Source organism: Myxine glutinosa, chromosome 3 (genome assembly GCF_964187855.1).
Source record: "Myxine glutinosa chromosome 3, kmMyxGlut1.1, whole genome shotgun sequence".
NCBI lineage: Eukaryota > Metazoa > Chordata > Myxini > Myxiniformes > Myxinidae > Myxine > Myxine glutinosa.
The window spans coordinates 167467712-167485405 of record NC_136263.1 but is presented as its reverse complement, the minus strand read 5'-3'; the positions used below and the strand labels follow the sequence as shown (position 1 = coordinate 167485405).

The following is a 17694-nucleotide window of genomic DNA, read 5'->3' as shown; positions in this document are numbered from 1 at the left end:
TAAACATTTATTAATCCAACCTTAAACAATAAGTATCTTGTGAACTAAACATTTTACAAATCACACCTTAAACAATAAGCATCTCTTGAACTAAATGCTTTACTAATGAAATGTTAAACAATAAATATCTTGTGAACTAAACATTTTACTAATCCAAGCTTAAACAATAAGCATCTCGTGAATAAAGCATTTTACTAATAAAACCTCAAACAACTAGAACAGCACTCGGTAGAGCGCATATCTCCACCAGATTGACCAGTTTATGTTTTGCCAGATTGGCAAAATTGGCAAGAGCCAGATTGACAAGGTAGAGCACATACCTGTGCCAGATTGGCAAATATCTGGTGAACTAAATGTTTCAATAACCAAGTGTTAAGCAATAACTATCTGGTGAACTAAATGGTTTATATCTGGTGAACAAATATCTGGTGAACTAAATGTTAAACAATAAATATCTGCTAAACTAAATGTTTTAACAACCAAATGTTAAATAATAAGTATCTGGTGAACTAAATGTTTTGATAATCAAATGTTAAACAATAAATATCTGGTGAACAAAATGTCTAAATTTTAAACAATAAGTATCTGGTGAAGTAAATGTTTTGACAACCAAATGTTAAACAAAAAATATCTGATGAACTAAACGTTTTAATAACGAAATGTTAAAAAATAAATATCTGATGAAATAAATGCTTTAATAACCAAATGTTAAACAAAAAATATCTGATGAAATAAATGCTTTAATAACCCAATGTTAAACAATAAATATCTGGTGAACTAAATGCTTTAATAACCAAATGTTAAACAATAAGTATCTGATGAACTAAATGTTTTAATAACCAAATGTTAAACAAAAAGTACCTGATGAACATAACGTTTTAATAACAATGGTTGAAAACAATAACTATCTGGTGAACTAAATGTTTTAACAACTATATGTCAAACAATAAATATCTGGTGAACTAAATGTTTTAACAACTATATGTCAAACAATAAATATCTGGTGAACTAAATGTTTTTACAACTATATGTTAAATAATAAGTATCTGATGAACTAAATGCTTTAATAACCAAATGTTAAACAAAAAGTACCTGATAAACAAAACGTTTTAATAACCAAATGTTAACAAAAAGTACCTGACAAACAAAACGTTTTAATAACCAAATGTTAAATATTAAGTATCTGGTGAACTAAATGTTTTAATAACCAATTGTTAAATATTAAGTATCTGGTGAACTAAATGTTTTAATAACCAAATGTTAAACAAAAAGTACCTGATGAACATAACGTTTTAATAACAATGGTTTAAAACAATAACTATCTGATGAACTAAATGTTTTAACAACTATATGTTAAACAATAAATATCTGGTGAACTAAATATTTTAACAACTATATGTTAAACAATAAATATCTGGTGAACTAAATGTTTTAACAACTATATGTTAAACAATAAATATCTGGTGAACTAAATGTTTTAACAACTATATGTTAAACAATAACTATCTGGTGAACTAAATGTTTTAACAACTATATGTTAAACAATAAATATCTGGTGAACTAAATGTTTTAACAACTATATGTTAAACAATAAATATCTGGTGAACTAAATATTTTTACAACTATATGTTAAATAATAAGTATCTGATGAACCATATGCTTTAATAACCAAATGTTAAACAAAAAGTACCTGATAAACAAAACGTTTTAATAACCAAATGTTAAACAAAAAGTACCTGACGAACGAAACGTTTTAATAACCAAATGTTAAATATTAAGTATCTGGTGAACTAAATGTTTTAATAACCAAATGTTAAATATTAAGTATCTGGTGAACTAAATGTTTTAATAACCGAATGTTAAATAATAACTATCTGATGAACTAAATGTATTAATAATCAAATGTTAAATAATAACTACTTGGTGAACTAAATGTTTTAATAACCAAATGTTGAACAATAAGTATCTGGTGAATTAAATGATTTAATAACCAAATGTTAAATAATAAGTATCTGGTGAACTAAATATTTTAATAACTAAATGTTAAACAATAAATATCTGGTGAAATAAATGTTTTACAAGCTAAATGTTAAACAATAAGTATCTGATGAACGAAAATGTTTTAATAACTAAATGTTAAACTATAAATATAAATATCTTATATTGTTGAGTGATAAAGTATCTCCTGAACTGAATCTGTTTGTAATTAGAGGACTGAATAATCATGCTCTTGAACAAAACAATTTGCATTGAAAAAGAAAATAAAATTTGTGATAAAACATCCAATGAACGAAACGGTTTTTCAATTGAACATGAATGAAGGTGCACTTCATGGACCATATTTGAGAAGTTAAACCTTGAACAAAAATGAAAACATTTTGCAAATGATACAAAATGTAAATATAATATCCTCTTATAAAACATTTTGTTTTCTCACAATTTTTTTTAGTTTTTTAAAGTTTTTTTTTTTGTATACTGAATCGAGGCTCGTGAAAGAGCTGACATTTACTTCACAAACAAATGAACCAGACAAACAAAATATATAAAAAGAGGGAGCGGAAGACAAGATGGGGAGAGAAGGGGAAGCACACAAACACTTGAGAGCACACAACATTTGAGAGCAGGGAGATGTGTGGGAGGGAGAGGGCTTGGGGGGAGGAGGCGTGGGAAGGGGGGGGGGGGGGTGGGAGAAGTATAAAACACAAGGACACCAAGGACTTCCAGGACAGAAGTTGGTATTTCAAAAAAGTGGAATTGGGGTGAAATTAGCGGGGGTAGAAAAGATCAAGGTATTGGATGAGGGAAGATAAGAGATGGTGGTGAACAGCTGTTTTAAAGACCTGGAGGGTGGAGTGGGATTGAGGAGAGTGAGGGAGTTTGTTCCAGAGGCGGGAGAAAAGAGGAATGAAGGAGTGAAGGTGAGCAGAGAGTCTTGATTTTGGCAGTTTAACCATAAGAGGGTTGCAGGCAGATCTTGTGCGACCTGTAGGAATATTTGCGGGACAGAGCCCAGAGAGAGCTGGGGGGGGGGGCAAGGCCAGAGAGGAGTCGGTACAAGACGGAAAGACCACCAACCTGCCTGCGGTGAGTGAGTGAAAGGACCTTGGAGTTAGCTTCATCGCGGGAGATTCCAATGATTCTGAACGCTTTGGTTTCAACAGCATGAAGACGAGCTAGGTGTGAGGCAGGAGCACCGGCCCATAGGGGAGAACAGTATTCCATTGAGCTGCAGATGAAAGCCTTGTATGTGGTGAGGAGCTCAGGTGTGCAGAGGAAGGACTTCGCACGACGGAGGATGCCCAGTCGGCGACTGGCTTTGGAGGCCAGCTTGGAAATGTGGTTTTCCCAAGAAAGATCATGGCAGATAGTGAGACCCAAAAGCTTGAGTGACAGAACTTCTTGGAGAGGATTATTCAGAAAGTGGATGGGAGGGCTGTCCAGTCGGTCTTTTCAGAGAGACATCGTAAGAGTGTGAGATTTGTCAGGATTGAAAGACATGTTCCACTTGTTTGCCCAGTCTGTGATTTTGTCCAGGTCTGCCGAGAGTGAGGAGGCTGCAGACTGCCGATCTGAGGGATGAAGAATGTAGCGACAGAGAGTAGAGTCATCAGCAAAGAGATAGAGAGGATTTTCAAGAGAGTCAGAGAGATCATTTATGAAGACCAGAAAAAGCACAGGGCCCAGAACACTGCCTTGGGGAACTCCAGCCTGAACAGGAAGAGGAGATGAGAGAAACCCATTCTGGGCCACACGTTGACTACGACTAGAGAGGAAGTCCGCCAGCCATGTGTGGAGATTTCCATGGAAACCAAAAGAGGAGAGTTTGGTGAGCAGAGCGGGGTGCCAGACCGTATCGAAGGCACATGATATGTCAAGGGAGACAGCTCTAATTTCCTGTTTGGCATTGAGGACCTCCATCCATTGTTGAGAAAGCAGAAGCAGCATGTCCAGAGTAGAGTGACCAGGTCTGAAACCAAATTGATGATCAGAGATCAAGCCATTGGAGAAGAGGAAAGATTTCATATCTGAAGCAATGATGGATTCCATGACTTTGCTGATAATTGGGAGAAGGCTGATTGGTCTGTAGTTGCTGGGATCTGTTTTGCTCCTTTTTGTGCAAAGCGGTGATGTTGGCAGATTTCCAAGCAGATGGCAGATAACCTTGAGCAAAAGAGAGGGAGAAGAGAACAGAGAGAGGGAGTGAAAGAGCGGAAGAACAGGATTTTAGGACCCGTGGACTGATGCCGTCAGGTCCAGTTGCAGAATCAGAGTCGAGGGTTGACAGAAACTTTTCCACCTTGTCAGGAGGAAAGGACACAGAATCCAGGAGCAGCTGGGTACGACTGGTTATGGTGGGTACAGAGAGGGATGGGTTTGGGACACAAGATATAGAGGCAAACACAGAGTTGAAGCATTCAGCTTTTTCACGTGCGGAGTCAGCCATGTGGCCATTTGAGGTGAGGGAGGGGATGGAGGGGGAACAAACACCAGAAACAGATTTGACCAGATGCCACCAGGATTTGGAAGAGGGAGACAGATAAGAGAGTTCTGTCCTGAGAATGGAGAGATATTGTTTCCTGGCTCTCCTGAGGGTAGACACACACTTGTTTCGGGCTTTGTGAAAGGAAATGAGATTTCCTTCCGTTGGGTTTGCTTTCCAGAAGACGAAAGCAAGTTGTTTCTGGGAAATGGCCTCACCACAAGATTCCGTGTACCATGGACGGGAGGAAGGGTATGACAACTGAAGACGAGATGGGATAAACCTGTGCATGAGAGAGAGCAATTTACTTTGGAAGAATTCCCAGGATGAGTTGATGTCAGAGGCAGTAGAGATGGGAGACCAGTCCAGATGATTGATGGCTGCTTGAAGACCGTGCCAGTTGGCCTGAGTGAAATGCCAGACTCGTCGATGCTGAGGAGGCTCTCTGAGAATGGTCAGAGAGATGTCCACTTTAACAAGCACATGATCAGATGAGCCGATTGAAGCAGAAGAGCAGCAGACATTTTCAGGGAAGTTAGTCATAACCAAGTCCAGAAGAGAAGATGCTCCGTCGACTGAGATCCGGGTCGGGAAATTGACAGATTGTGTCAGTCCCAGTGAGTCACTGAAGTCCTTTGCTGAAGAGCCATGGCTGGTGAGAGAGGTACCCACACCCAGCCAACTGGCATGGTGACAATTGAAATTACCACATATGAGGAAGAGAGAGTTGGAATGGGTAGATAGAAGTTGGTCCATATTATCAGACAGCGAGATGTATATGGAGTCATCACTGTTTGGTGGACGGTACAACACACATATGAACAAAAGGTGGGAGCGAAGGGGAAGCCGTAGCCAAAGGTATTCCTGGGGGTGAGGTGGAGAGAGGGCAGTACAGGGTGAGTGAGGGAGAGAGTTTTTTTTATAAAGATAGCAACCCCCACTCCCCTCCAGGACGAGGCTCAGGTCTATCATACCGGAGGAGGGAGTAACCTGGGAGAGATACCAAGGAATCAGAGACATCGTGAAGGAGGAAAGTTTATGTTAAGCAGATCACGTCTGGTTTGTCAGAAGCAACCTGTATGGAGAGATCAGTCAAGTTAGAGCGAAGGCCCCGGATGTTTGAGGTCCACACTGTTAAAGGAGAGGAAGGGGGAGCATCGGATACAGAACAGGGGGGGGGGGGGGCGGTAGTGTAAGATGTGGAAGAGGTGGAAGAGGTAGGGAGAGCTGTTGAAGGTGTGTCAGAGATTTCAGAATAGCTTGGAGAAAGGGAAGAATGGGGCTGACAAAAGTTTTGATGGTGATTGGGTGAGGCGTAGCGAGGTGTTATTTGAGGAGGGGGAAGAGTGAGGCAGAAGGTTGAGGGAGATGAAGGTGAAAGTTGGAAGGGGGAAGAAGCGGGGAGGACGCTTTGAGGAGGAGGGGTGAGAGGGGAGTCTAGGAGGGGAGGAGTGAGGGAGAGTCTCGGAGGGGAGGGGTCTGGGGGAAGATTTGGAGGGGAGGGGCAAGGGGGAAGATTTGAAAGAGTTGGGTGATGGGGATGATTTGGATGGGAGGGGCAAGGGTGTAGATTTAGAGGGGAGGGGTGATGGGGACGATTTGGAGGGGAGGGGTGATGGGGAAGTTTTGAAGGGGAGGGGTGATGGGGAAGTTTTTGAGGGAAGGGGTGATGGGGAAGATTTGGAGGGGAGGGGTGAGATTGGATTTTGAAAAATGTACGATTAATGGGAAACGAACATTTATTGCATAATGAGTTTCTTGAGACCTTCGAGTCAAAAATACGTTTAAGGACGCTGAAGGATGGGTGGAGTGCTGGAGAGTTTAGGGAATGTATGAAAGAGGCACTGCAGCTGTAAGAGATGGAATTTTTTTTTTGGAATGAATAGATTTGGTGAGCAAGTCGAAAGCATCCTTTTATAGAAGAAGAAGAAAAAGGTGTTTTGTATATGACAGAATACAGTTCTTCAGGGGACAGTTGAAACATTTTTTAACGATGTGAACACGTGATCACGAACAACGTGGTCGAAGAACGAACGAACAAATAAGAACGAACAACGGATAAGAACAGAGAAGGGGATTTTTATTTTTATTTTTTTTTGAGTTGAGTTGAAAACAGAGACAGAGACCGAACGTGAACATGAAAAATTTCAGAATCATTGGAATCTCCTGCGATGTAGTCAACGCCGAGGGCCTTTCACTCACTCACCGCAGGCAGGTTGGTGGTCTTTCTGTCTTCTACCGACTCCTCTCCGGCCTTGCTCCCCCAGCTCTCTCTGTGCTCTGTCCCCCCAATATTCCTTCAGGTCGCACAAGATCTGCCTGCAACCCTCTTATGGTTAAACTGCCAAAGTCTAGGCTCTCTGCTCACCTTCACTCTTTCATTCCCCTTTTCTCCCGCCTCTGGAACAAACTCCCCCACTCCCTTCAATCCCACTCCTCCCTCCAGGTCTTTAAAACAGCTGTTCACCACCATCTCTTATCGTCCCCCATCGAAAACCTTGATCTTTTCTACCCCCGGTAATTCACCCCAGAGTCCTTGCAGTGTTCATATGTTTTAATCCTCTCCCACCTCCCCCCAAGTCCTCCCGATGTCCCTGCTCTCAAATGTTGTGTTTGTGTCCTTCCCCCTCTTCCCCCTCTCTTTTGTGTCCTTCCCCCTCTCTCCCCATCTTGTCTGCCGCTCCCCTTGTTTTTTGTGTTTTGTGTGTCGGTTTGTCTTTTTGTGTGATTAATGTTAGCTCTTTCACGAGCCTCGATCTTGTATACAAAAAAAAAAAAAAAAAAAAAAAAAAAATAGAGACCGAAAGTAATTGCGAGCGCAATCGAAGAACCGCTGAGACAGAAACAAAGCCTCAAGCCAAGGTCAGACACGGTAGCCTACTAGTACTACACTAGGCCTCAGAATACGTGACACGAACTAACCGACGATTCTGTACACAGTTATGAAAAACCAACACCAAGAATACTATTAAAGACACACCAATAGTTACACACACCGAAAGAAAGATACAGTTTCGACAAAAACACAATTGTGAAAAGTTACTTAACTTCAAAAGCGTGCGCGCATGGACAGCTTTGAAGAGACGTGACCTCCAATCTTGATGTTGCATTATTAATGTTGCATTAAAGGGGTTTTTGAACAAAACATGATTTATTTTCACAAGATTCTCGCTCATGTGGACATATGTGTGCCATGGATGAGGCATCAATATGTGTGCCATGTTAAACTGGGTGTCCTGGCTGCCAGCATTAGTTGATGGACATTAAATATCCCACAGTGATATTCATGGAGAGTAGGCGAGATATCGCCGGCACCCTGAATAAATTACAACTTCCTGACCAAATCACCTTCTCCAGAGCGACAGGCCTCGCCAATCAATTAATCAAAGACTGAACCAGCAACGCTCACGGCCAACCCCAAAAATAGTTGGAAATAATTGGGGCCTTTAAAAGATGTATAACGAATAGTAATAGTCTCAAAGGAAACAAATGATCTTATATTATTGTCATCATCATTATTTTTTGCTTCCATAAATGTTATCAGGAAGTGATATTAACAAGCATTGACGGCATTTGCATAATGCTCTCTATTTGGAACCAAACATTGTTATTTTGCAATTTGTAGTTTGAAGTCAATGCAGAGTAGTTTTTGAAGCCATTTCTTCATTTTACAAACCATTCACTATTTATACAAGTGAAGTCAAAATAAGTCTTTGTTCACAATAGTCTTGAAAATAATCTCCAAATTCCTTACCTACAGTCATAAATAACTTATTCCCAAATATGTATCAACAACTCCTGCAAGAAAATGCTGAAGGTCCGTTATACCTGTGATGCATACCGATTCGAGCTTTTCTACTTCGACCCCTGTCGCACTCAGAGTATGACAATTATATATTTGTGGTATTTTGGATCTTCAGGGTCTTTAAGTGTCTTCTGGGTCTTCAGTGCTTTTAAGAGTCTTTTGGGTCTTCAGGGTGTTTTGGGTCTTCAGTGTATTTTGGGTCTTCAGGGTGTTTTGGGTCTTCAGGGTCTTTTGGATCCTCTGGGCCTTTAAGGGTTTTTGGGGTCTTCAGTGTCTTTTGGGTCTTCAGGGTGTTTTGGGTCTTCAGGGTCTTTTGGATCCTCTGAGCCTTTAAGGGTATTTTGGGTATTTGGGGTGTTTTGGGTCTCCAGGGTATTTAAGGGTTTTTGCAGTCTTCACGGTGTTTTGGGTCTTCAGTGTCTTTTGGGTCTTCAGGATCTTTTGGATCCTCTGGGACTTTAAGGGTATTTTGGGTATTTGGGGTGTTTTGGGTCTTCAGGGGCTTTTGGGTCTGAATGGTCTTTAAGGGTTTTTTGGGGTCTTCAGGGTGTTTTGGGTCTTCCGTGTCTTTTGGCTCTTTAATGGTATTTTGGGTATTTGGGGTGTTTTGGGTCTTCGGGGTATTTTAGGTGTTCAGGGGCTTTTGGGTCTAAGGGTCTTTTGTTTCTTCTGAATCTTTAAGGATCTTTGGGGTATTTGGGGTCTTTTGGGTGTTTTGGGTTTTCAGGGTCTTTTGGGTCCTTTGGGTCTTTGAGGGGTCTTTTGGGTATTCAGGGTCTTTAAGGGTGTTTTGGGTCTTTATGGTATTTTGGGTCTTTGCAGTCTTTAAGGCTATTTAGGTCTTCAGGGGTCTTGGTGGTCTTGGGGGACTTAAATGGTCGTCAAATGTCTCAGGGGTCTCAGCAGTCAAAGGGTCAAAAGGTATATTCCAACAGTCCGTAATTAAGTAAGTCTCTTTTTGTTGTTGTTGTTGTTGTTGTTGTTGTTGTTGTTGTTGTTGTTGTAAACAAGCTCGAGGCTCGTGTAAGAGCTAACATTGATCACAAAAAGACAGACTGACACATAAAACAAATGATAAAGGGAGCGGGAGACAAGATGGGGAGAGAGAGGGAAGCACACAAGGACAACATTTCAGAGCAGGGACAACGGGAGGTCTGTGGGAGGAAGAGAGTTTGGGGTTAGGAGTCATGGGAAGGGGGTGGGGGTGGGGGGGGGGGTTGGGATAGCTAAAAAAAACACACATGGACACTGCAAGGACTTCCAGGAAAGAAGTTGGTATTTCAAAAAAGTGTATCTGGGGTGAATTAACGGGGGTAGAAAAGATCAAGGTTTTGGATGGGGGAAGATAAGAGATGGTGGTGAACAGCTGTTTTAAAGACCTGGAGGGAGGAGTGGGATTGAAGAGAGGGAGGAGTGGGATTGAAGAGAGTGAGGAAGTTTGTTCCAGAGGCGGGAGAAAAGAGGAATGAAAGAGTGAAGGTGAATAGAGAGTCTTGATTTTGGCAGTTTAACCATAGGAGGGTTGCAGGCAGATATTGTGCGACCTGAAGGAATATTTGGGGGACAGAGCACAGACAGAGCTGGTGGAGCAAGGCCGGAGAGGAGTCGGTAGAAGACAGAAAGACCACCAACCTGCCTGCGGTGAGCGAGTGAAAGGCCCTCGGAGTTAGATTCATCGCGGGAGATTCCAATGATTCTGAAAGCTTTGGTTTCAACAGTGTGAAGCCGAGCTAGGTGTGAGGCAGGAGCACCAGCCCAGAGGGGAGAACAGTATTCCATTGAGATGCAGATGAAAGCCTTGGTATGTGGTGAGGAGCACAGGTGTGCCAAGGAAGGATTTCTCACGACGGAGTATGCCCAGTTGGTGACTGGCTTTGGAAGCCAGCTTGGAAATGTGGTTTTCCCATGAAAGATCATGGCAGATAGTGAGACCCAAAAGCTTGAGTGACAGAACTTCTTGGAGAGGATTTTTAAGAAAGTAGATGGGAGGGTTGTCCAGTCGGTCTTTTTGGAGAGACACAGTGTGAGATTTGTCAGGATTGAAAGACATGTTTCACTTGTTTGACCAGTCTGTGATTTTGTCCAGGTCTGCAGAGAGTGAGGAGGCTGCAGACTACCGATCTGAGGGATGAGGTATGGAGCGGCAGAGAGTGGAGTCATCAGCAAAGAGATAGAGAGGATTTTCCAGAGAGTTGGAGAGATCATTGATGAAAACCAGAAAAAAGCACAAGGCCCAGAATACTGCCTTGGGGAACTTCAGGCTGAACAGGATTGGAAGATGAGGGAAAACCATTCAGGGCCACACGTTGAGTACGACCAGAGAGGAAGTCCGCAAGCCATCCGTGGAGATTTCCAGGGATACCATAGGAGGAGAGTTTGATGAGCAGACTGGGGTGCCAGACCGTATCGAAGGCACGTGATATGTCGAGGGAGACAGCTCAGATTTCCTGTTTGGCATTAAGGAACTCCATCCATTGTTGAGACAGCAGAAGCAGTATGTCCAGAGTGGAGTGACCTGGTCTGAATCTAAATTGATGATCCGAGATCAAGCCATTGGAGAAGAAGGGTTTGATGTCAGAAGTGATGATTGATTCCATGACCTTGCTGATTATTTGGAGCAGGCTGATTGGTCTGTAGTTGCAAGGATCTGTTTTTGCACCTTTTTGGTGTAAAGCGGTGATGTTGGCTGATTTCCAAGCAGATGGCAGATGACCTTGAGCAAAAGAGAGGGCGAAGAGAACAGATAGAGGGTGAGATAGAGTGGCAGAGCAGTATTTTAGGACCGGTGGGCTGATGCCGTCTGGTCCAGTTGCAGAATCAGTCGAGGTTTGAAAAAAACTTTTCCACCTTGTCAGGAGAGAAGGACACAGGGTCCAGAAGCAGCTGGGTTCGACTGGGTGAGGTGGGTACAGAGAGAGATGGGATCTGGACACAAGATTTTGAAGCAATCACAGTATTGAGGCATTCATCTTTTTCACATGCAGTGTCAGCTGTGTAGCCGTTTGAGGTAAGGGAAAGGATGGAAGGGGAACAAACACCAGAAGCCGATTTGACCAGATGCCACCAGGATTTGGAGGAGGGAGACAGGTTTGAGAGTTCAGTCTTGAGAGTAGAGATATTGTTTCCTGGCTCTCCTGAGGGTAGACACACACTTGTTCCGAGCTTTCTGAAAGGAACTGAGATTAACTTCATTTGGAATAACCTTCCATGAGGTGAAGGCAAGTTGCTTCATGGCAATTGCCTCACCACAAGCTTCAGTGTACCATGGACGGGAGAAAGGGCATGACAACTGAAGACGTGATGGGATAAATCTGTGCATGAGAGAGAGCAGTTTACTTTGGAAGAATTCCCAGAAGGAGTTGATGTCAGAGGCAGTAGAGATGGGAGACCAGTCCAGATGATTGATGGCTGCTTGAAGACCGTGCCAGTCAGCCTGAGTGAAATGCCAGTCATCGGCGCTGAGGAAGCTCTCTGAGAATGGCCAGAGAGATGTCCACTTTAACAAGCACATGATCAGAAGAACCGATTGGAGCAGAAGAAGAGCAGCAGACATTTGCAGGGAAGTTAGTCAAAACAAGTCTAGAAGAGAAGATACTCCATTTACTGAGATCCAGGTCGGGAAATTGACAGATTGTGTCAGTCCAAGTGAGTTGCAGAAGTCCTTTGCTGAGGTGCCATGGCTGGTGTGAGAGGAACCCACACCCAGCCAGCTGGCATGATGACAGTTGAGGTCATCACATATGAGGAAGAGAGAGTTGGGATTAGTGCATATAAGTTGGTCCATGTTGTCAGACAGGGGGATGTAAATGGAGTCATCACTGTTTGGAGGACAGTACAGAACGCATATGAACAAAAGGTGGTAGCGGAGAGGAAGCCATAGCCAGAGATACTCCTGGGGGTGGGGTGGAGAGAAGGCAGTGCAGGGCAAGTGAGGAAGAGAGTTTTTGATAAAGAGAGCAACCCCATCTCCAGGACGAGGCTCAGGTCTATCATACCGGAGGAGGGAGTAACCAGGAAGAGATATTAAGGAATCAGAGACATCTTGAAGGAGGAAAGTTTCTGTTAAGCAGATTACGTCTGGTTTGTCAGAAGCAACCTGTATGGAGAGATCAATCAGGTTTGAGTGAAGGCCCCAGATGTTTGAGGTCCATATCGTTAAGGAAGAGGGAGGGGGAGCATTGGGTACAGGACAGGAGAGGGGAGGGGTAGGGTCAGATGAGGGGTGAGATGTGGAGGTAGGGAGAGCTGTTGATAGTGTGCCGGGGATTGCAGAAGAGTTAGCAGAAAGGGAAGGATGTGGAGGACAAAAGGTTTGATGGTGTTCGGATGAGGCACAGTGAGGAGTTGTTTGAGGGGGGGGCGGGGGCAGAGCAAAGTCGAAAGTTGGAGGAGGTGGAGGTACTGTATGTGATGGAAGAGAGAGGAAGTGGGGAGGAGGCAGCTTTGAGGCGGAGGGGGGAGAAGGGAGAATTGGAGAAAAATAGTAGGGGGGGGGGGGAGATCAGAAGGGGAGGGGTGGGGGAGGAGTTTAGAATCGGAGGGGTGAGGAGGGAGGTTAGGACTGGAGGTGTGAGGTGGAAGATTAGTAGGGGAGGGGTGAGGGGGGAGAATTGAAAGGGAGGAGTGAGGGGGGAGTTTCGAAAGTGGATGATTAATGAAAAACGAACATTTATGACAAACTGGGTTTATTGTGATTTTCAAGTCAGAGATCCATTTGAAAACGATAGAGGAGGGGTGGAATGAAGGTGAGTTTAGAGAATGTAGAAAGGAATGACTATCAGAGATTGAATTTTTTGTTTTTTTAATGGAATGATTTGATGAGGAAATTGAAAAAAGCCTTTTACATAGGGAGAAAAACAGCATGTTGTAATAAACCACTGAATAAAACACTGCAGGAGAAATAGTCTAGTAGGAAGACTAGGTCCCCCTGCACCCCCCGGAGATATACTTCTAATCAGTGTTTCTAGATTGGAAAAAATGTGTAGAAAATGACTAGCTATGGCCCCAAGCTGAAAACATGTCCCACATACCATTTTTATGCAAATTACTGCTGCCATTATCAAAAAAACGATTTTTGACATATCTCAGCCAATATTGCAGATAATTGAAAAATGAAGGTGTCTAGACCCATGTTTTGAAGGGCATAGATCATGATAGAACTATTCATAACATGATTACATGTGTCTATGGTATACTAGTATGCTAATTAGTGCTTTATATGCTAATTAGTAAAGTACAGAGAGGGAAATACTGTAGACATTTATTGGAATAGCTCCTCTCATAATACATGAACCCAAGTATCAATTAAAATCTACTCAGTGATGGTTATACATTTTACCATGTATGCTACACAAACCTGGAGTAGTTGTGTCCGTCAAAGGCGAAGAAGATATCTGCCATCTCTCCGTTACACTTGTGAAACAGCTGGAGGTTGTTGGTCTTCACAGAGTGGAGGAGCATGAAGACAAGATGGCAGTGGGTAATGAACGACATCCAGAAGGCAGCTGTCTTCCCCAGGTGGCCCTTGCGCACCTTTTCCTCAAAGGCATGGTACTTTTTGATGAGGAGTAGAGTTGAGGGGTCTTTGAGGGCTTCATCGAGGTGCTCTCGGTTGCAAGACTGGGTCATTCTGAGAAGCACAGCAGGGTCAGAGATCATGATGTTCTCCTCCTCAGTGAATCTCTCCATCAACAGCCTCTCCATTGCCTCACACACTGTTTTGAGGCAAAAGAGGGACTTTGCGTAGGCCTTTCCACTGAGAACACCTTTGAGAGATCCACTTGTTACTAGTTGTGCCTCAAAGAGAATCTCTGCATATCCAGAACCACGCATCTTGTGTCCAGTGAGCATCCCGATGTAGTTCATGGATGTGTGGAAGGGTCCAATCGTTACTACATGACTAGCAAATTCATTTGGCCAGCGCCAGATGATGGGAAGGGCTTTCATGCAGACACCCAGATCAAATGTATTCAGGACCCATCTCTGACCCACCTCAGCAGTTGCTGCCTCGGAACGCTTCAGTAGCTCACGAACAACTGCGTTGTCTGTGATCGGTTGGTGGATAGGCGTGCAGTAGTCGACTGTTGATTTGCTGGGTGGGGGAGAACCAGTTGCAGAGGTGAAACCCCCTAGCCCAGGCACAGGCTGCAGGCCACAGCTTCCGATGTATCTGATGAAGAGCCAGATGTAGTACTCTTGCATCGTAGTGGCATAGACTGTGTCATTCTCTGCTGGCGGTGTGAATGATGAGCCTTCAGGGAACTTCGGGCCAACGCGAGTAAAGTGCAAGGGTGGGAGAGTTTTTGGTGTGTCGACCTTCAGGCTACGCTGTTGTGACCTATTGATGGTAGGTAGCATTCGGTCCTTGCTGCTCTCGAACCCGGGCTTGACCTCCTGCACCATGATTCCTCCAGCACTGTTTACAATGTTGCTGCCGTGCACACTGGTAGTGGTTTTATTCAAGTTGTCCCACTCACAGTGGAATACAAGGTTGCCCTCTCCTGTCACAATTTGTGGTGTACGATAAGTTGAGACTTCATCCAGGACCTTGGCGAGAGCAGTTTCCAACTCCAAGGCGAAATCGTAGCTCTCAGAGTGTCCAAGCCTGTGTAGTATTGTGGTGAGCTGTTTGCTTCGGAACAGGTGCCTTACAGTCACACAGAGGAGAATGTGCTTTGGTAACTTCCATTTTCCATCTGACACTGCACGGCACAGATCTTGTCCAATGGAGAAGACCAGACGCTTCACCTTTTCTGTCTCGATGCCCTCCTTGCCAGTCATTAGCACGCTGAGAAAGCGGACAAGGTCTGGAGGTAGGATGTCTTCAGGATTGAGCTCCATGTCTTCAGCTGTTGGTGGCCATGGTTGGTCTTTACACTCTCTGAAAGCCTGTAGAATACCCTGGCGAAGTTGGAGGGCAACATTTTGGTTCTTGTTTGTGCTTCCGAGTGTGAATGCTCGTGCGAGAGCATTGGAAACTGTTATGTTTGAGCTGTGCACAAGCCAGAAAGAAATGACATCACATTTGTCATGATCAACCTTCGTGAAGTGGATATGCTCCTTGATTGGGTCATTCTGTAGGCGTTTCAGTAGTTTCTCTGACCGATAATTTGAGTTCTCATATCCATTCAGTTTCAGTTCCTCGACATAGAGCAAGCGCAAGGAAGAAAGCTGTAGAACTTTATTCTGCTGGATGACCTGGGTTTGAATGTGTTCCAGTACTGAGTTGAATGCCTTTTCATGGGCGGCTGACATGCAAGCCTGCTCCTTTGGTGCTTCGGCTCTGTGAATCGCACGCTCATAGTTGTAGAATGCTGTGCGGAAAGCTTTAAAACATGACGGATGGTGTTTGGCCTCACATGCAAAGAGGTCTTTGTTTTTCACCTTTCGATGGAGTCGATAGAGACCCATTTTCTCAGCCCGTGTTTCGATTTGCTCCCATGCATTTTCTTTGTTTTTAAAGGATGGGAAGGTTGTAGGCCTCTCAGTATTGCGATGAGCATCTTTGGTCTCAACTTTCTCACAAAATATACACTCTGGCGGGAAGATGGGTTCAGCAGAACCTCCTGGTTTACGAGGAGAGTGATGCCATGATGAGGTTGATGGCCCTGGTTCTGTATCATCTCCCAGACGATGAAAGTGGCGGACAAAGTGCTTATAACACTTGCTGTGATATCCTACTCTTTCTAGGTCATCAGGAAGAGTTGCCGGGATCTGATCACATACTGATTGCATACGACATGGGGAGTCATGCGGTTGGTTGAGACGTCTATCCCGGATCTTTTGAAGCAGTTGCAGTTTTTCTGAAGCAGATCCTTTAATTTTACGGAGGGGCGTGAAATCCCCATGATCAGACATGGATGGTACATGAAGGATGCATGTAGGAGGAGAGCTTTGGGCTGCAGGTTCTACACTCCGTTTTCTTTTGGGCATGCTTGCTGTCGATGTCTACCATCACTGTTAAATGACAAATAAGAAATCACGAATGATGTTAAAAGTGCCTGTGAAAGGAGGCTCTGAGTTTTCAGTGAGGTAACAGAGGTTCTGAGTCATGTTCTACACTAGGGTACTTTTTAGCTGACTAAACCATGTTTAGTGGCATCAAAAGTGCTAATAGCTAAAACATCTAAATTCTTCCACACTAACGTTAGCTATCTAGGCCAATGAAACATTGTGCTAAGTTACTGTAGCTAGCTCAGCTGTCGTGCCTCTTTCTGGTTCAATTCATATACAGAAGTCAACAGATATGTCTCATGTTTGGCATTAACAAAAGTTTAAGTTACACCGACATTAGGAACATACTGTACATAGATGAGGCTAGCTTTAACGTTAGCTAACATGGTGCTAGCTGGCTCAGCTGTTATTCTGCCTGTTTATGATTTCATGCAGAAACTGAAGTCAAGAGTGTGAGTAACATTATAGTTAGCATCTTACCTGGCTAGATTGGAGGATGAATACCAAGAACAACACACAGATGGAATGGAAGACTGAACTTTCAACTGAGGTATTCAATAACATCAACGTTACCAATTGATACGAGCGCGCGACATTACCAATTGATACGAGCGCGCGAGCGCGCATGTTACATGGATGGAAATGTAAAATGGCAGCTATAGCAGCACTAATTTGGATCTCTAGTCTGTCATTTCTGCACTGTGATTGGATAACATAAAAAAATATGTTTGGGAGTTAACAGCAGGAGTTGGTAGATTTTACGTGGGCTGGGTGAGAAACCTTTAAATAAGCAAGTGAAAATCTCTCGCAATACAAAGTCAATGGTGGGAAGAAAAGTTGAGTGGTACCAATGTTACTGCCAATGTCCCGCCCCTATGCAAGACTCAGGAGCATCTTGTTGACATTTAACCTTGAAAATACCTGGGTTTAGACCCCTTATGTACCATGTTAAGTTATCTGCAGTATTAACGTATCCTTATCATTTGTAAAACTGATTATTTTGTAATTACAGCATTAATATGCATACTAGTATACCATAGACACATGTAATCATGTTATGAATAGTTCTATCATGATCTATGCCCTTCAAAACATGGGTCTAGACACCTTCATTTTTCAATTATCTGCAATATTGGCTGAGATATGTCAAAAATCGTTTTTTTGATAATGGCAGCAGTAATTTGCATAAAAATGGTATGTGGGACATTTTTTCAGCTTGGGGCCATAGCTAGTCATTTTCTACACATTTTTTCCAATCTAGAAACACTGATTAGAAGTATATCTCCGGGGGGTGCAGGGGGACCTAGTCTTCCTACTAGACTAAAAGTTTAAACATATTTAAACAAAACCGTGAAAAACAATCTGGGAAAAGTCCCTGAAGTGAGGGCGTGGATCAGAGCAATAGTTAGGTGGCTTAGTGGAAATATCGTTACAGGTTGGATAAAAGTGCCATTTT

The 17694-nt window shown here is 43.2% G+C and overlaps 1 protein-coding gene across 1 annotated transcript in view; it reads right to left on the bottom strand.

Annotated features, from left to right (window-relative positions):
* Nucleotides 1-16991, bottom strand: part of LOC144891235 (uncharacterized) — an 846635-nt gene extending 829644 nt beyond the window's left edge. The window contains exon 1 of the mRNA XM_078773630.1: nt 13642-16991. Within this exon, the coding sequence (XP_078629756.1) occupies nt 13642-16217 (2576 nt within the window). The 5' untranslated portion in view covers nt 16218-16991. The remainder of the gene's footprint in view (nt 1-13641) is intronic.
* Nucleotides 16992-17694: the final 703 nt, after the last annotated feature.